Source organism: Colossoma macropomum, unplaced genomic scaffold (genome assembly GCF_904425465.1).
Source record: "Colossoma macropomum unplaced genomic scaffold, Colossoma_macropomum, whole genome shotgun sequence".
In the NCBI taxonomy this organism is placed as follows: domain Eukaryota; kingdom Metazoa; phylum Chordata; class Actinopteri; order Characiformes; family Serrasalmidae; genus Colossoma; species Colossoma macropomum.
The window spans coordinates 1,438,730-1,459,329 of record NW_023494784.1 but is presented as its reverse complement, the minus strand read 5'-3'; the positions used below and the strand labels follow the sequence as shown (position 1 = coordinate 1,459,329).

Genomic DNA, 20,600 nt, shown 5'->3' with positions numbered 1-20,600 from the left:
ACAGCTGTTTAGCCCCACCATTCAGCCTACAGCTGTTTAGCTCCACCATTCAGCCTACAGCTGTTTAGCCCCACCCATTCAGCCTACAGCTGTTTAGCCCCACGATTCAGCCTACAGCTGTTTAGCCCCACCATTCAGCCTACAGCTGTTTAGCCCCACCCATTCAGCCTACAGCTGTTTAGCCCCACCATTCAGCCTACAGCTGTTTAGCCCCGCCCATTCAGCCTACAGCAGTTTAGCTCCACCATTCAGCCTACAGCTGTTTAGCCCCACCCATTCAGCCTACAGCTGTTTAGCCCCGCCCATTCAGCTACAGCAGTTTAGCCCCACCAATTCAGCCTACAGCAGTTTAGCCCCACCCATTTAGCCTACAGCTGTTTAGCCCCGCCCATTCAGCCCACAGCAGTTTAGCCCCACCATTCAGCCTACAGCTGTTTAGCCCCACCCATTCAGCCTACAGCAGTTTAACCCCGCCCATTCAGCCCACAGCAGTTTAGCCCTGCTCATTCAGCCTACAGCTGTTTAGCCCCACCCATTCAGCCTGGAGTTGTTTAGTCCCGCCCATTCAGCCTACAGCAGTTTAGCCCCACCCATTCAGCCTACAGCAGTTTAGCCCCACCCATTCAGCCTGGAGTTGTTTAGTCCCGCCCATTCAGCCTACAGCAGTTTAGCCCCGCCCATTCAACCTACAGCAGTTTAGCTCCACTCATTCAGCCTACAGCAGTTTAGCCCCACCCATTTAGCCTACAGCTGTTTAGCCCCGCCCATTCAGCCCACAGCAGTTTAGCCCCACCATTCAGCCTACAGCTGTTTAGCCCCACCCATTCAGCCTACAGCAGTTTAGCCCCGCCCATTCAGCCTACAGCAGTTTAGCTCCCCACCAATTCAGCCTACAGCAGTTTAGCCCCACCCATTTAGCCTACAGCTGTTTAGCCCCGCCCATTCAGCCCACAGCAGTTTAGCCCCACCATTCAGCCTACAGCTGTTTAGCCCCACCCATTCAGCCTACAGCAGTTTTAACCCCGCCCATTCAGCCCACAGCAGTTTAGCCCTGCTCATTCAGCCTACAGCTGTTTAGCCCCACCCATTCAGCCTGGAGTTGTTTAGTCCCGCCCATTCAGCCTACAGCAGTTTAGCCCCACCCATTCAGCCTACAGCAGTTTAGCCCCACCCATTCAGCCTGGAGTTGTTTAGTCCCGCCCATTCAGCCTACAGCAGTTTAGCCCCGCCCATTCAACCTCAGCAGTTTAGCTCCACTCATTCAGCCTACAGCAGTTTAGCCCCACCCATTTAGCCTACAGCTGTTTAGCCCCGCCCATTCAGCCCACAGCAGTTTAGCCCCACCATTCAGCCTACAGCTGTTTAGCCCCACCCATTCAGCCTACAGCAGTTTAACCCCGCCCATTCAGCCTACAGCTGTTTAGCCCCACCCATTCAGCCTGGAGTTGTTTAGTCCCGCCCATTCAGCCTACAGCAGTTTAGCCCCACCCATTCAGCCTACAGCTGTTTTGCCCCACCCATTCAGCCTGGAGTTGTTTAGTCCCGCCCATTCAGCCTACAGCAGTTTAGCCCCACCCATTCAACCTACAGCAGTTTAGCTCCACTCATTCAGCCTACAGCAGTTTAGCTCCACCCATTCAGCCTACAGCAGTTTAGCCCCGCCCATTCAGCCTACAGCAGTTTAGCCCCACCTATTCAACTTACAGTGGTTTAGCTCCACCAATTCATGCTGAAGAAGAGTGTTTTGGCCTAGACTGCCCAGAGAAGGCACAATACAGGGCAGCCAATCAGAACATAGCTCATTTACATATATCAGTCAGGCACAGTAACAAAAACAGATTGTTTTTTCTTGTAATTCTAAGGTATAAAGAGAGATTGGAAAATAGTGATGTAAAAATCAATTAAAACTGCTTTTGGTACATAAATCTGTACTTAATATACAAGACAAATACAGGATATGAGCCCTTCAAAGTCCTAATGAAATGATTTGCACAACATATGGAGCTAGTTAGCCCTGCCTTTGGTCTTGTTCTCATGAGGGAAATGTCTTAACAAGCTGCTGGTCTTGGTTTACACACTGTTTACTCTGTGACGATCCAGATTTGAAATGATGTGTAATTTGTAATTTTCTTTCAGATGGGCAGAAAAGGAAGAAGTCACTGAGGAAGAAGCTGGATTATCTGGGAAAAGAAAAGAAGGATAAAGGTATTTGGTATTTAGTGTTCACTAAAGACTGAAACTCAGGACTATTAGGCTAATCTAGATTAAAATGTACTGCAGAATTATACTTCTAGACTCTGCAGTAATGGCCTTCTGTTTATTCAAGCATTCCTAATTTTATTTGGAAATATTTGCTCTGACCAATCACAGAGGTCCTCCAGTGTGTAAGCAGCACGGCGACCAATCAGATGCTTCCAATCTGGAAATCTGGAATTGTTCTGGCACTGATATGATAATAACATATTTCTAAATATACAGCATTTTTCATTTTAGTTACCAAATCTCAAAGCGCTTCATGCAGGAATGTCACTAAACACTGGAAATATACAAACTCCAAATGAAAATAATAGCACAGTTACAAACAGGAGAACAAGAGCCACAGAACCTCTAGGCATGTTTTAGTTTAAACAAATATGTTTTTAATATTCATTTGAATAAACCAATCAGCTTGCATTCCTAATATTTTTTTAATGCTGTTATAGATTTTAGGAGCTGCATTAGAAATGACTGAGCTGTAAGAGACCCTCACAGTTTGCAGTAAGACCCCTCAGCTGAGCCAGAGCACGGCCACCAAGAGCTTTAAATGAAGAATCCCACTGAATTCTTCAAAACTGATATGTGAACAGAGAGATTCCAGAGTGGTTTGGTGTGAAATGGTTCAGACGTCTTTACAGTGGTGGTGATAGGAACCAGGGGTCGCCATGACTACAACACAAATATAGACATTTACTATCCAGAACCACCAGTGAACCTACACGAGTCTTCTGAGTTTATATGGAGTTATAATGGAAAATCTGAATATATGTATATGTATGTATGTATGTATATATGTATGTATGTATATATGCATATATGTATATATGCATATATATATGATATAATAATATTATATGTAGACAATATCTATGCATACACTATCGTATCGGCATGCAGCATATATATACATCATTATACATATATATATATATATATATATATACATACATACATACTATAATACAGCATCTAAACTGCTTATCCTCTCTGGGTCGTGGGGGGGTGCTGGAGCCCTATCCAGTGTCATTGGCGTGAAGGCAGGATACATCAGCTATATATATATAATATATACTACACATACATACATACATACATACATACAACACATATATCAGATTTTCCTTATCAAACTCCATATAAACTTCAGTAAGATCGTGTAGGTTCTAACTGGTTAGTCTCATCACATAGCATCGGGTGCTCACCACATAATACTTGGTGCTCACCTGGTACGCACCAGATTTTTACCTAAAAAACAAATACACCACGTCCCTTCAGGGGCTCCGTAATCCCTCCACCATGAATAAATAAATAAATAAACTATTTTGTGCCAAATTTGATCTCAGAACTATGATAAAACAGTGTCTCAGTCATCACACAGTGAATGTTAAAAGGGCTGCATCAAGATTTCTATATTCTTTCAATACAATACATTTTCTATGGGGATTATTTTGCCTCACGCTCTGCTTGTACTGCTCCGCCATGAATAAATGTGCCTTAAAAATATCACTTAGACCAACATTTTCTCAAAATCAGTGTCTCAGTCATCAGGCAGTGAATTCATAACCATTTCATGTAGTAACTTTCTGTGAGGGAGCTTTTAGAGGTCTGGTTTTAGAGGACGTCTGGTTCCTATCACCACCACTGTGAACAGTTCTGACTCTGTAAGTTTCTCTAGAACAGAGCGTTTCACACCAAACCACTTGAATGACTCTGTTTACATCTTACTCAGAAATTTAGAAACAGTGTAATTCCCTTTTAAGACCTTGTAGTCAGTGCAGACGTTGACTGGAAGCCAGTGTTAACAGTGAATCAGACCAGCTCAGACTCTCTTTTCCTGTCTTCTCTGCTCTGAACTAGTTGATCAGGCAAAAAAGTGCCACATCTCATGGAAATATTCGCCCGTATTGAGTGTTCAGCCGTGTGTTTTGTAAACAGCAGATCATACTGTAAGCTGCAATATGTCAAATTAAAGACTGCAAGGTGACATTTTTTCCATGTTACTGTATCTGCAGAAATTCGATAGAGTTTAGGGGTGAAGTGCTTTTCCTCTTTGTGATTTGGCAGAACAGACACACACTAGAGCTAAAGAGGGTGTGGCCAGTGTCATCATACACAGGGGTCAGCGTAGACAGACCGTAACTCTTACCTTCACAGCCTTTAAACTGAATACATTCACTGACACATGTAGTTAAACAGCTAAACAGACTCTCACAGTTAAATACACATACAAACGTAGGGGCTGCATCCTGAAATAGTTCTTCAGATTGATGGAGAATGTGCTGTACATGGTTCTATACAGCTATTGTTATGATGTCAAGCATGTATATAATAGAAAAACTCTTTTTGGTGTTCTATAGAACCCTTTTCAACAAGGTTCTGTATACAACACATTATAGAGAGGGGAGAGAAAGAGACAGTAGAGAAAAAGAAAGAGCAGAAAGAGAGACAGCAGAGTGAGAGAACACAGAGAGCGAGAGACAGTAGAGAGAGAAAGAGCAGAGGTAGAGAGAGAGAGCAGAGAGAGAGAAAGAGCAGAGGTAGAGAGAGAGAGAGCAGAGAGAGACAGTAGAGAAAGAAAGAGCAGAGAGACAATAGAGAGAGAAAGAGCTCAGAGAGATAGTAGAGAGAAAGAGCAGAGAGAGAGACAGTAGAGAGAATGAGCAGAGAGAGAGACGGTAGAGAGGGAAAGAGCAGAGAGACACTAGAGAGAAAAAGCAGAGAGAGAGTAGAGAGAGAAAGAACAGAGAGAGATACAGTAGAGAGAAAAAGCAGAGAGAGAGAGTAGAGAGAGAAAGAACAGAGAGAGAGAGAGAGTAGAGTGAAAGTGCAGTGAGAAAGACAGTAGAGAGAGAGAGCAGAGGGAGAGACAGTCGAGAGAGAAAGACAGTAGAGAGAAAAAGGGCAGAGAGAGAGACAGTAGAGAGAAAAAGAGCAGAGAGACAGTAGAGAGAAAAAAAGGAAAGAGAGAGAGACAGTAGAGAGAGAGTCAGGCTGTGTTCTGCGATGAGCTGACAGAATAAAAGTCGTTAAAGCATTTTTAAGTAAATTAGTCATCAGACGTGACACATTAGATGTTCTCCTGCAATCAGACAGAACGACGACACTCTGATGTTTTGGCTCTTTCTCGTCTGAGGTGACGTGTTTTGTCTGCGCCCCACAGAGGAATTCCACACAAACCAGCATGATCACACCCCCACCACCCCCACCACCCCACACTGTCTGATCAGATTACTGTTTACGCCAGCAAGTCAGAAAGTGAAAAACAAATTAGTATATACTGAATTATTGGCTGGAGTTCCCCAGATTGACTAGGTTCCCAGTTTTCCATACGATATTCCACAGCTGTGTATTTCCAAATCTACAGTGTAATAGCAAGTAAACTGTATGGGTTGACAGCTGCGCTCACGTTCGTCAGTAAACATCAGAGGGATGTTTGCGTTCTCCTCCATTACGTCCGTGCTGCACAGATAGTTTGATTTATCTGACAATTTTATTAAAAAAAAAACAAATTTTTGTGTCTCATTTGTTCCCAACCATGTAACGCTCTGTGCTCTGCTGTCACCGCTGATGGATACGGCTGTTTAAAGTTCATGCCAAACCTTTCTGCTGTAAACAGACACCGGCAGACGTCTGCTATTAAATCGTGTTGTCTCACGTCATGGCCTGGCAACCCATATGGAAAAAGAATACACCGATCAGGCACAACATTATGACCACCTGCTTGTTTCTACGCTCATTGTCTATTTTATCAGCTCCACTTACTGAGTGGATCAGACACAGCAGTGCTGCTGGAGTTTTTAAATACCTCAGTGTCGCTGCTGGACTGAGAATAGTCCACCAACCAAAAATATCCAGCCAACAGCCTCCTGTGGGCAGCGTCCTGTGACCACTGATGAAGGACTAGAGGATGACCAGCACAAACTGTGCAGCAGCAGATGAGCTATCGTCTCTGACTTTACATCTACAAGGTGGACTGACAAGGTAGGAGTGTCTAATAGAGTGGACATTGAGTTGACACGGTGTTTAAACACTCCAGCAGCACTGCTGTGTCTGATCCACTCAGACCAGCACAACACACACTAACACACCACCACCACGTCAGTGTTACTGCAGTGCTGAGAATGATCCACCACCCAAATGTTTGGTGCCATTTGTTACTTTGTTCCATTAGCTTCTCACCAGAGCTGACGATGTTGTTCCTTCTCCTGTAATGTTGCCATTTTGGAGATATGAGATTTTTGTCATAAAAGCAATGAGATGTGAATGATAAATGTGTGTGAGGTGTAGAAGTCACTCTTCCAGATCTCTCAGAGGCTGTATGTGTGAAACAGGCCTAAGCGCTAACATTTAGCCTGACTATACAGGAGCAACGCAGTGCAAGTAGATGCACCTTTAATGTTGTGTGGAGGCACATTTTAGTAGCCTAAGGAAAGTCATAAAACATTTGGAGGATAAACCTGTTCTGTCTCACTCTCTCTCTCAGAGTATGTGCCGCAGGCGTTCGGTGTGCCGCTGCAGCAGGTCATCGCTAACGATCGCTGGCTCAAGCTGCGGCAGGACGCACGAGAGGACCAGCGCGATTCGACAGCCAATTTGGCCTCGTTCCTCCTGCACTTGACCGGACAGAGAGCCAGTCACAGACACTTCTACAGCAGCAACTCCTCCCTCAGCTCCGCCTCCGAGACCAACAACGAACCCGCGTCCCCCGTCAGCCCAGAGGCCGTAGCCCGCTCTCGCAGACGGGTCAGTGCTTGTAGTGATCATTTCTTATTATCTGCTGAGATTAGATGCACTGCATAAATAAATCAGCCAAAAATACAATGTATACAAGCTGTGCTGAGCACAAGCTTCCTTAAATGGAGTCGATCAGCCAAGACAAGCTTGGTGTCTGAAGTTCGCTTCCATTACAGACTGGATGCTAGTGTAGCTAACAAGTAAGCTCATACAGCACCAATTAGCGAGGTGCTAACTGCCCACATCAAACAGTGTTGAACTGTTACCTCTAATAGACGTGATTATGTGGTTTCTGAAGCTGTTTTACACTGTGACCTGTAAACATGGACTAAAGTACAGAAAAAATCCAAGCTTCAATGCAGCTGTTGCTGTTTTTAGCAATGTGATGTACAGTGCTAATTGATACGGCCCTTAGACAGACAGACAGGCAGACAGACAGACAGACAGACAGACAGACAGACAGATAGATAGATAGATAGATAGATAGATAGATAGATAGATAGACAGGCAGAGAGATAGACAGACAGACAGACAGACAGATAGATAGATAGATAGATAGATAGATAGACAGGCAGAGAGATAGACAGACAGACAGACAGACAGATAGATAGATAGATAGATAGATAGATAGATAGATAGATAGATAGATGGACAGGCAGAGAGATAGACAGACAGACAGACAGACAGATAGATAGATAGATAGACAGACAGACAGACAGACAGACTGATAGATAGATAGACAGACAGACAGAACTTTCTTGGTCCTGAACAGAAATTGCAGTGCTACAGTAGCGACACATATAATTGCACATAAACGTACATAAATTAGGCAGAAATAAAAAATAAGCCATATGTTAAAGTATGAGAGAGTAGAAATAAAGTATATCTATTGCATATTTACAGAAGCATATAAGACAGTTTTGTTGTGTGTACATGAGAGCAGGTGTTGCACTGAGTGGTATGAGGTAGTTACAACACAATGAGTATAAACATAACTAGAAATTTACATTTTACAAATATATTTATCAAATACATTTTTTTGCCATTTTCATACATTGCAAAAAATACATTTGGAATATATTCTTTTTCCTTATGGAATGTTGAACACACCTACATTTTTAATGCTCTTCCACAAACAACATGAGCTCTTCTGCCACCATCATGATGCACTTTTATTTTGGACTACAACCAGGACAAATGAGGTCTAATGGATCAGCCTGATATTTATTGCATCCATACAATGCAGAAAAACATGATACGCGTTTTTTGTGTGTAAAATTGGGCTCAGTTTGAGTCTTTATTGGTTGGCATTTTTGGTGTGATTATTGTAATGATCTCAGATCAAAGAAGGCGAGATATTTCTTGGTCCTTTAAAAAGTCGGTAATGTTCTGACTGCCTTTCCACCTACAGGGCGGCATGTCTGTGGACAGCATCACAGACCTGGATGACGGTCAGTCTCGCCTGCTGGAGGCGCTGCAGCTGTCTCTGCCTGCAGAGTCGCTCGATAAGAAAGACAAGAAGAGAGATAAGAAGCTGAGCCTGAACCCCATCTACAGACAGGTTCCACGCGTGCTGGAGCTCTGCTGCCAACATCTGGAGAAATACGGTACCTTTCCTAATAAACCTGCAGGGATTAGGTCATTAGCAGGCCGTTAGCATCCCGGCCTCATTTTACTGCGGGAGGACAAAGTGAAGTGTATTTATGGACCTGCTTTTTCTGAACCTGTGGAGAACATCTGGGTTTGGGCTAGACAGTGATAACTGCTCTGTGTCTGATTCAGGTCTGCAGACTGTTGGGATTTTTCGAGTTGGAAGCTCCAAGAAGAGAGTCCGACAGGTGAGATTGCTGCCGGCAATAATTTCTCCTTGGAAGTCAAGCATTTATAGCTGTTGTTCATGGCTGTGTTTGTGTGTAGCTGTGTGAGGAGTTTGATCAGGGCGTGGATGTGACTCTGGGACCAGAACACAGTGTCCATGACGTAGCTGCCCTGCTGAAAGAGTTCCTCAGGGACATGCCTGACCCTCTGCTGACCAGAGAGCTCTACACAGCCTTTATCAACTGCACATGTGAGAGCAATACATGGTGGACAGATTTATTAGGCTTTAATTGGGCCTGAAATTTTAAGCAAACCCAAATATATCCTGAGAACATTTTACCCGAGTCTGACTGAACCACAGCACCAAATTCATCCAAACCTCTCCGTAACTGGACAGAATTCTGTCCCAACCTGACTCTAATGCTGACTGCAGCCTGAGAAAGCTTTCTCCCAATCCAACTCTAGACCATTAAATTTCTGTTTGAAGCACAACAAAATTCCATCCCAACCCCACTGTATCTTGACAAATTCCATCCCAACCCAACTATACAAAATGCCACCCCAGTCTGACTGTAGCCCAACAAACTTCCATTCCAACCTTACTGTAGCCTCACAAAATTCCGTTCCCAACCTGACTGTAGTTCCACAAAATTCCACCCCAACCTGACTGTAGTTTAATAAAATTCCATCCCAATCTGACTGTATTCCGAGGAAATTCTGTCTGAATCCGAATGTAATATGACACAGTTTCATCCCAATTCAACTGTAGCTCCACAAAATGCCACCCTAGTCCGACTGTAGCCCAACAAACTTCCATCCCAACCTGACTGAAGCTCCTCAAAATTCCACTCCCAACCCAACTGTAGTTTAATAAATCCATCCCAGTCTGACTATATTGTGAGAAAATTCTGTCTGAACCTGATTGTAGCCCAACAAACTTCCACCCCAACCTGACTAAACTGACAAAATTACAGTCACAACTGGTGCCTTGTGTTAGTAACTGAATACGCCTCGGTACTGTAGTTTGTACCTGTCTGTTCTTTTCCCTTTGAGATGAATACAATCAGCAGAAAATGGCGTCTCAGGAGATGCTGACCTGTATCTATGACTCTGCGTACTTTTCCAGCGCTGGACGTCTCGGAGCAGAACTCTGTCCTGCAGCTGCTCATCTGCCTGCTTCCTGCCTGCAACAGCGACACACTGCAGCGCCTTCTCCACTTCCTGTCCACTGTAGCCAATCACGCAGCGGATACCGTCAACAGCCAGGGGGAGCAGGTGAGACACACTGAGAGGTAGAAGCATAGAGGAGCGGATTGATGGAAAGATGGGTAGATGCTTGGATGGTGGTTATAGCCAAATCTGGAAACTTTACAGCTGCATCAGTCGAATAAATCACACTCCTGCAGTGAAGGAGAAACTGTTTTCATTAGGCTGTGAGCTGACAGTGCTGCCTGAAAGAGTCTGAGCCAAAGTGTGGTCATTTTCAGCCTCATTAAAGAGCTGTTAGTCAAAATGTCATAACAAAACCTAATAAACCGCTTTAATCCTGCTGAAACCAGGCAAGCTGGCCAATACATACATGTGTGAACTCTGTTTTACAGCTAAAATTTTGACTGTAGCTCCACAAACTTCCATCCCAACCCGACTGTAACTCCATAAAATTCCACCCCAACCTCACTGTAGCTCCACAAAATTCCACCCCAACCTCACTGTAGCTCCACAAAGTTCCACTCCAACCTCACTGTAGCTCCACAAAATTCCACCCCATCCTTACTGTAGCTCCATAAAATTCCACCCCAACCTCACTGTAGCTCCACAAAGTTCCACTCCAACCTCACTGTAGCTCCACAAAGTTCCACTCCAACCTCACTGTAGCTCCACAAAATTCCACCCCAACCTCACTGTAGCTCCACAAAGTTCCACTCCAACCTCACTGTAGCTCCACAAAGTTCCACCCCAACCTTACTATAGCTCCACAAAGTTCCACTCCAACCTCACTGTAGCTCCACAAAATTCCACTCCAACCTCACTGTAGCTCCACAAAGTTCCACTCCAACCTCACTGTAGCTCCACAAAGTTCCACTCCAACCTCACTGTAGCTCCACAAAGTTCCACCCCAACCTTACTATAGCTCCACAAAGTTCCACTCCAACCTCACTGTAGCTCCACAAAATTCCACTCCAACCTCACTGTAGCTCCACAAAGTTCCACTCCAACCTCACTGTGGCTCCACAAAATTCCACCCCAATCTCACTGTGGCTCCACAAAGTTCCACCCCAACCTCACTGTGGCTCCACAAAATTCCACCCCAACCTCACTGTGGCTCCACAAAATTCCACCCCAATCTCACTATAGCTCCACAAAGTTCCACTCCAACCTCACTGTATCTTGAAAAAATTCCACCCCAACCTCACTGTAGCTCCACAAAGTTCCACCCCAACCTCACTGTGGCTCCACAAAATTCCACCCCAATCTCACTGTGGCTCCACAAAATTCCACCCCAACCTCACTGTAGCTTTACAAAATTCCACCCCAACCTCACTGTGGCTCCACAAAATTCCACCCCAACCTCACTGTAGCTCCACAAAGTTCCACCCCAACCTCACTGTGGCTCCACAAAATTCCACCCCAATCTCACTGTGGCTCCACAAAATTCCACCCCAACCTCACTGTGGCTCCACAAAATTCCACCCCAACCTCACTGTAGCTTTACAAAATTCCACCCTAACCCAACTGTATCTCGAAAAAATTCCACTCCCAACTTGTCGGTAGCCTGTAGCCAGTCACACAGAGGATACTGTCGACAGCCAGGGGGAGCAGGTGAGACACACTGAGAGGTAGAAGTATAGAGGAGCGGATTGATGGAAAGATGGGTAGATGCTTGGATGGTGGTTATAGCCAAATCTGGAATCTTTACAGCTGCGTCAGTCGAATAAATCACACTCCTGCAGTGAAGGAGAAACTGTTTTCATTAGGCTGTGAGCTGACAGTGCTGCCTGAAAGAGTCTGAGCCAAAGTGTGGTCATTTTCAGCCTCATTAAAGAGCTGTTAGTCAAAATGTCATAACAAAACCTAATAAACCGCTTTAATCCTGCTGAAACCAGGCAAGCTGGCCAATACATACATGTGTGAACTCTGTTTTACAGCTAGAATTCTGACACCGTGGGAACATTCTGACATCTTCCTGGAGCTGTTACAAAAACGTACTCTAAAAATAAAAAGTTTTGCTTTTGCTTACTTAAGTTAACACAGCCATAAAACTAACACTATAAAAATCATGCAACTGTGTTTTCAAGGCCTCGCCCACAAATAGATTCTTTAATAGCTACATTTCTAAGGACAAGCTTTACAGAACTCTATAGAGGAAATCCCATTCAACCTAATGAGAAACTGTAGAACAGACTCAGTTTATATCACAATACCTACATTTAGAGTCAGTTATTCATTCAGCCTAATGAGAAACTGTAGAACAGACTCAGTTTATATCACAATACCTACATTTAGAGTCAGTTATTCATTCAGCCTAATGAGAAACTGTAGAACAGACTCACAATACAGTTTCTCACAATACAGTACTGTGATATAAACTGAGTCTGCTCTACAGTTTCTCATTAGGCTGAATGAATAACTGACTCTAAATGTAGGTATTGTGATATAAACTGAGTCTGTTCTACAGTTTCTCATTAGGCTGAATGACTAACTGACTCTAAATGTAGGTATTGTGATATAAACTGAGTTTGTTCTACAGTTTCTCATTAGGCTGAATGACTAACTGACTCTAAATGTAGGTATTGTGATATAAACCGAGTCTGTTCTACAGTTTCTCATTAGGCTGAATGAATAACCGACTCTAAATGTAGGTATTGTGATATAAACTGAGTCTGCTCTACAGTTTCTCATTAGGCTGAATGAATAACTGACTCTAAATGTAGGTATTGTGATATAAATTGGGTTGTGTGCTACAGTTTACAGGTTGAATGGGATTTTTATCAGCGTTTGGATCAATAAATCCCTCTAATTTATTCTTCATGTTTGTTGCTTATGCTGCTTCTCTCAGGTTCCAGGTAATAAGATGACCGCTCTGAACCTGGCCACCATCTTTGGTCCGAATGTGCTGCACAAACAGAAGAATTCGGAGAAGGAGTTCAGCGTTCAAAGTTCTGCACGGGCCGAAGAAAGTGCTGCCGTCATCAGCGTGGTTCAGCGCATGATCGCTTCCCATGAGTCCCTCTTTATGGTAAGCTGGAGTTAGGGGTGAATGATGTAATGAAATGTTATTGTTACTGTGATGAATTATGATAAATTAGCGTACGCTTTTTGGTAGCGTACACTCACTGCCTAGCTGTGGTAAATCAAATTCAAAAGGAAACAGAATTACATGCTGATTAATTAAAACCATCGTATCCATGTTTACAAAACACATTTCCATGGTTATGCTACACCTATTTCCATGGTTACGCTGCAGACATTATCATGGTTACCTAACACGCATATCCATCTTCATGCTACACCCTAATAAAAACAGAAAGCACTAATTAGTAAATTCTGTTTGAACACGGTACAAAAACAAAATGTTTTATTTTTTACCTTATTTTTACTTTATGAACTGTCAATGTTTTTTTAAAACTCAGTGCAAATAAAATTATTATTAACCATTCTGGTTAAGCTATCTCTGTGGTTGCGCTACACTCGTTTTCATGGTTACTCTAGAGCTATGGTTAGTCTAGAGCTATCTCTATGGTTATGCTACACCCATTTCTATGGTTACTCTAGAACTATGGTTAGTCTAGAGCTATCTCTATGGTTACGCTACACCCATTTCTATGGTTACTCTAGAGCTATGATACTCTAGAGCTATCTCTATGGTTACGCTACACCTGTTTCCATGGTTACTCTAGTGCTATCTCTGTGATTACGCTACACCCGTTTCTATGGTTACTCTAGAGCTATGGTTACTCTAGAGCTATGGTTACTCTAGAGCTATCTCTATGGTTATGCTACACCCATTTCTACGGTTACTCAAGCTATGGTTACTCTAGAGCTATCTCTATGGTTACACTACACCCATTTCTATGGTTACTCTAGAGCTATCTCTATGGTTACACTACACCCATTTCTATGGTTACTCAAGCTATGGTTACTCTAGAGCTATCTCCATGGTTATGCTACACCCATTTCTATGGTTACTCTAGAGCTATCTCTATGGTTACACAACACCCATTTCTATGGTTACTCTAGAGCTATGTTACTCTAGAGCTATCTCTATGGTTACGCTACACCTGTTTCCATGGTTACTCTAGTGCTATCTCTGTGGTTACGCTACACCTGTTTCTATGGTTACTCTAGAGCTATTTCTGTGGTTATGCCACACCCATTTTCATGGTTACTCTAGAACTATCTCTGTGGTTGCGCTACAGCCGTTTTCATGGTTACTCTAGTGCTATCTCTGTGGTTACACTACACATGTTTCTCTGGTTACTCTAGAACCATCTCTGTGGCTATGCTAGTGCTATCCTTGTGGTTACACTATACCTGTTTCCCTAGAAATACTAGATCTATCTCTGTAGTTATGCTACACCTGTTTCAGAGGTTACATTAGCTGTCTCTGTGGTTACACTACACCCATTTCTGTGGTTATGCACCCTGACAGCAAAGCTGGCATGAAACTGGCTTGTTGCTCAGTGTTCCAGGAGGCCCACTAGTGGTTAAGCAGAGTATTAGACAAAATCCCACTTTCAACCGTTCATTTTCCACTCGCAGTCCAGTTGCTTATTTTTCCGTCTTTTGTTATACTTTGTAAACTAGTTTCTTAAATATTCTCAATCGAGCGCAGTGTCAGCAACAACATCCTCCACTGAATCACCTGTTTGAGGTTTAAAGACAGTCAGACCTTGTATGCAGGACAGTAATCTGGGTGGTCTGAGGGGGGACCAGCAGCGCCGACCTTATCAAACCAGCAGACCGATATATGCTGCTCTCTGAGTAGAGCTACCTCTGTGGTTATGCTGCAGCCATTCTGTGGTTATGCTCAGTTATCTAGATTCTGATGATGATGTTTCCTGTAGATTCCAGCGGAGCTTCAGCACGAGGTTCTGCTGAGTTTACTGGAAACGGACTGTGACGTGGTGGATTACCTGCTGAGGAGGAGGAAGACGTCTCACTCAGAGTGAGTCAGGACTGCTTTGAAACCCTCATGTATTAAATATCAGAAACCCTATTAATTTATCACAGCTGATTCACTAAGCAGGTTCACACACATTGTACATTTTAATGATTTTTTAAGCAGTGCTAATCCAGTAATCAGTTTGAATCAAGTCAAGTTTTTTAAACGATTTTTAATGAGTAATCCCACCAGCCCTAAATAGATATTTACACATACTATGAAATGATTCCTTCTGCTTTCTATTTAAACAGTGGTGGGGTTGAGGTTAGGACTTGGACCAGGGTCAGGGCTAGGACCAGGGAGAGGATTGGGTTTAAGGTTTTGGGTTGAGGTTAAGGTTAGGGTGAGGATTAGAGCAGGTTTAGAGTTAAAGATAATTATGGTCAGTTTAGTAGATATTTAGTTGAATGTAACTTAAAAGTAAATTAAGTATCTACAAAGCATCCAAAGTGGACTATCCAATAAAGTGCTGCCTGATTTGGTTGTAAGTTCTAATAAAAGTGCAGCAGCGCTTCCTTTACTTTGCAGAACTCCTCTACTGAAGTGATTCTTGATGTAAGCAGAAAGCTGCTGAGAACAGTGTGACCTGCTGTTAGATAACCGGATTAGGCTGTGTGATTAACGGTGTGATGTAATGACGTTTGGCAGGAGTCCAGCCACGCAGGAGCCGGAGCCGGAGGACTCGTTCAGTCTGGGCGAATGCTGTTCCTCCACCGACTCCAACAAAGCATCCAGCGGAGAAGTTTCTCCATACGAGAACAACTCCCCCACGCTGTCGCAGTGGCTGTCTGCAGGGGGCGGGGGCGTCCAGAGTCCAGAGAGACTGCCCCCTGCTGGACACTTCAGAGTCCCAACACCACCTCCACTCACTCACACAGGTAAGTCTGGGCATATAGAAAGGAAATATATTTTATATTAGTATATTATGTGAAAGCATTAACAGAATATTTATATTAAAACCTCGTAACTCCACTTTTTTACTGTTATTTTTATACCTGTTGAAAAGACCAGCTGCTCTTTACGTTGCATGAACATTTCATGACAAATGGACCAGCAGAAATAATCCAAATTTGGAAGAAAATTATGTAATATTAATATACATTTAAGCACATTTGAGTAAAGTTGGTACATTTTTTCTTTCTCTTATAAACTTTATAAACAATTTCAGGGATACAAGCTTTTCTTACAACAGCAATGATGAATTGTATTGAGTATATTTTCTGCAACTGAAGCTTATTTCTATATTTGATCAATCCGTTGACTATTATTAGATTAATCAACTTATCTAACGGCTCTTCTCTCTGTTGCTGCAGTCATTCAAAGTTCTGTCTGTACAGCAACATATGTTTTTTACGGTTCAACAAAAACAATAGAAGCAATGCGCCCCTCTACATTTCTTGTAGTGTATTGCAACCTGTTTAAATGACAGATTTTCACATTTCTGTGTAATATTTTTATCATATATAACATGCAGCCAAGTACTAACAAGGGCAGAGGAACAAAGCAAAAAGAAAAGAAAAAGGACCCATTATCAGCTAAGTCACAGTAACAGTGTGAACGGTATGAATGAATATATATTCTATATATTGCAAAGACAGGAAGGGGGAAAAAAGAAGAAGAAAAAAGGAGGGGGGTCACATTTAAAGGGGATCAAAAAGCCCTTCAGTTGGGTGTCGGCGGATGCGGTCCACGCTCTGGTACAATTATTGGTTCTTACTCAGAGACAGTAAAGTTTTTTCACATAGAGAAAAAAATTATATTGTTTTTTACATTAAATATTAAGGGTGAGCCTCTTAAAGTAAATATGTTCAAGTGTAGCATAATGAAGTGTATCTTTAGTCCAAAGACAGTGAGCTGGAGTGGGCAGGCAACATCCAATTTAGCACTATAAGGTGGCTGAAAGGGTCAGAAATGCCACAAAATTGGACTTTAGATTTGTGATTGCTTCTGCAAGGGGGAAAATTCAAAAATTCCTGTATAATTAACTGGTTAAGATGTAAACAGAGCGGTTCAGAGTGGTTTGGTGTGAAACGCTCCATTCTAGAGAAACTAGTCAGAACTGTTCACAGTGGTGGTGATAGGAACCAGACGTCCACCTCTAAAAGCTCCCTCACAGAAAGTTCCTACATGAAATGGTTATGAATTGACTGCCTGATGACTGAGACGCTGATTTTGAGAAAATGTTGGTCTAAGTGATATTTTTAAGGCACATTTATTCATGGCGGAGCAGTACAAGCAGAGCGTGAGGCAAAATAATCCCCATAGAAAATGTATTGTTTTGAAAGAATATAGAGATCTTGATGCAGCCCTTTTAACATTAGAGAGTCGCTGGTTAATGAAACTTGTTGTTTTAGTTGTCAGCTATGACACTGAAGCTGTTCCTTGTTTCAGATGCAGCCTGTGAAAAGACCGATATGTGGGGAACATGGCACGCTACACTAAAGTCAGGATTTCATGGGAATCTGCACACACATACAGGTGAGTTGCTTAAAGGAGTAGTTTGGCAAATGAATAAGGTTTGCACAGTCCCCCCCTACTTTACCTCCAATGTATTCATCAGCCAAGACATATTTGGAGCCTGAAGGTTGATTCTTTAGTTTTAGCACTGAAACTATGAGGCTAATGTAGCTAATGCCCCACCAATTAGCATGTTGCTACCTGCATGCCTCATCACATACTTGCCGCAGAGTGTGTGGAGTTGTTCAGTGTCTGCAATAGACTTGATCATGTAGTATCTAACACTGTATGATATCTATAGGTTAAGTTTAAGAATAACTTTCCTTAGTGAGTGATTGCAGTGATTTTAGGTATTTTACCCCTCTACAGTGCATAATATCAACAAATGGGTTAGGTAATGTGGAGAAAACTGAATGCCTGTGACCTTTGACCCCTCAGAGAGCACTGCGTTAAACACCAGCATGCATCTGCTATGGACATCATCTCATTGGCTCAGGAAAACGTTGAAAAACTATTGCCAGTAAACACCATCCATCACTGTATAAATCAATGCAACAGCAGAAGTCATATACCAACAATATCCAGAAACGCCGCCGACTTCTCTGGGCTTGAGCTCATCTGAAATGGACTAATGCTCAGTGGAAATATCTTTTGTGGTCTGACGAGTCCGGCTTTCAGACTGTTTATGGAAATAATGGACATCATGTTCTCCAGGCCAAAGAGGAAAATGACCATCGGGATTGTTACCAGCATAAAGTTCAAAAGCCAAGATCTGTAATAGTGAGGGGGGGTATTAGTGGGTAACTAAGACATCTGTGAAAGCACCTCTAACTCTGAACACATATTGGAGCAGCATGTACTTTTCAAGGACATGAAGGCTTATTTCAACATAACAGCACCACGCCACATCAGCATGGCTGCGTAATCAGAGAGTGCGGGTTCTGGACTGGCCGGCCTACAGTTCAGAATTGTCTCCCATTGAAAATGTGTGTCTTAGTAAGATTAAAATACAACAACAAAGGCCCTGTACGGCGGCTTGTGTAGATTTGTACAACAGAAGAATGGCAAAAAAATACACTTTCAGATCCTTCAATTGGCGTCTTCAGTCCTCTCACAATTATTAAGTATTGTTAAATGGAAAGGTGATGTAACACAGTGGTAAACATGCTCCTGTCCTAGGTTTTTGGTAATGTTTTGCAGACATCATATTTTCACTGAATATATATTTTTAAAAAACTGACCAAATTCATAAGGTTAAAATCAGGTAAAACATAAAACATTTTGTTTTTGTATCGTGTTCAAACAGAATTTACTAATCAGTGTTTTAAAAAACTGTTTTTTTAGTATTTCACATACTGTCCCAACTATTTTGGAATTGGGTTTGCATGTTAGCATAGCAGCCATTTTAAAGCCTCAATTTTGCTAGCACTTTTGTCCATTTTTGAACAGAAAATGTCATTTATTTTTTTTTTAATATGCTGTTTCCTTTCAAGATGTACTAAAAACCAGTGTTTAATATTTTCCACTTATTTTTCCGTGTTTTAGGCTCTGATGGAATTCTGCTGGATTCGGTCTTCTCTAGCTCCTCAGAAGTCCTCCTCAGTCACCATGGCAACATGAAGACCCCTATCCGTCGAACACATACCTGTCCGACTGAGGCCGAAGATAGACCACGCCCACCAGTGACACGCGCCTACAGCAGCCCTGTGAGAGACAGCCCGCTGGACCAATCACAGCACAGCCCGACAATGTCGCCTTGGAAACTACGGAGTACAACGGAGGAGGAGACAAGACTGGCCCCGCCTACCCCCTCACTCTCACCCAGACCTCCTCCTCCGTACCCCGGCCCAAAAAGAACACAACCCACGTTACTGCAGTCTTCAGGAACGTACCGCCACAGTGCCTACAGTTGCCCTCCCAACAGCCAGGGGGCAGCGTCCATCTGCACAGACATTACTGACCCTGCAGCTGGCGAATACCAGGACTGGCAACGAGACAACTGGCAAGTATGGCAGCTCTTATCATCAGACAGTGTTGACACACTACCAGAAACGCTGGTGTGAGATGATGAAGAGCGCCCTCTTGTGGCCACTGTGCCTACAAAAGCCAGGACAATGGATAGTATGTTGTTTTTGCAGTTTTGTACTGATGTTTTCTTTTTCTTTGTGGTTTTGTTTTTGCTCTTGTCACTTTATTACATGTCAGTTAAAAAAAAAAAACAGCAGATTTTCATCATTCTGTTTCATGTACACACTGATGAATTTCATATGAATGTATTCTTTCATTACTGTCTTCCATCTTTGCAATGATTCAAACACTTGTGTATTTTGTGCACTACTTCATACAGAGAATTCTTCCTAAAGTTTTGTCTACCGAAACTAAACAAAAGATCACCAGCCAGTCTGTAGCGTTCAAAAGCTTGGAATCACTTGTCATATTAATAATTGCTGTTATTTTATTCATAAATAAAATACTTCAAGATGTTTTATTCTTTATATATTATTAAATGATAAACTATATATTGTACTTATCTATTTAAAGTAATTAGATTAGATAAGAGATTTGATCATTACATTTCAAATACAAGCAAATCAGGACGTTCATTTTATCAGAAATTCATTTGTGATATACAGCTTTCTCTGTCAGTTTAGAATCTTCTGCAGCTCTACACTTCTATTATTTCTTAATTTTTCTTTTCAGCTTCTAACAAATTAGTTAAAATCTCTGAACTTGCACAGTGGCAGCTTCATAATAAATCAATTTATATACAGTTATAACATAAAAAAATGAATTCCATTGAAAACAGTGATTCCATAGTTCTCAAATGTGATTCCAAGCTTTTGAATGCTAATGTATGTCATACAAAAATATGTGCATGCAGTAATGGTGGGAAATATAAATATGTCTCATTCTAATGTCTAATTAATTTAATTTAATTCAACAACCATACAACCCACAGATTCAGAGACCCATCTGAGCTCAAGAATTATGCTGACATTTTTCTCTTCTGGAAAGAATTAGCAAGGTAGCTAACTATCTTTAAGTAAAGGAACATGAGCAAGAGAATTTATACTGAGTCATCTGGGTTTACCTGGCGCTCCTGAGCAAGTCCAAAATGAATGGGTTCCAGTAGAGCTTCTGTGCAAAATCGTGGTTTGTAAATGCTCAATCA

General features: G+C 42.3%; 1 protein-coding gene across 1 annotated transcript in view; it reads left to right on the top strand.

Annotated features, from left to right (window-relative positions):
- Positions 1–20,134, top strand: part of LOC118811314 (rho GTPase-activating protein 6) — a 37,508-nt gene extending 17,374 nt beyond the window's left edge. The window contains exons 3-13 of the mRNA XM_036575477.1: positions 2,137–2,205; positions 6,740–6,999; positions 8,402–8,597; positions 8,773–8,828; positions 8,908–9,058; positions 9,935–10,083; positions 12,866–13,045; positions 14,874–14,974; positions 15,620–15,849; positions 17,363–17,449; positions 18,974–20,134. Coding sequence (XP_036431370.1) covers positions 2,137–2,205; positions 6,740–6,999; positions 8,402–8,597; positions 8,773–8,828; positions 8,908–9,058; positions 9,935–10,083; positions 12,866–13,045; positions 14,874–14,974; positions 15,620–15,849; positions 17,363–17,449; positions 18,974–19,491 — 1,997 coding nt within the window. The 3' untranslated portion in view covers positions 19,492–20,134. The remainder of the gene's footprint in view (positions 1–2,136; positions 2,206–6,739; positions 7,000–8,401; positions 8,598–8,772; positions 8,829–8,907; positions 9,059–9,934; positions 10,084–12,865; positions 13,046–14,873; positions 14,975–15,619; positions 15,850–17,362; positions 17,450–18,973) is intronic.
- Positions 20,135–20,600: the final 466 nt, after the last annotated feature.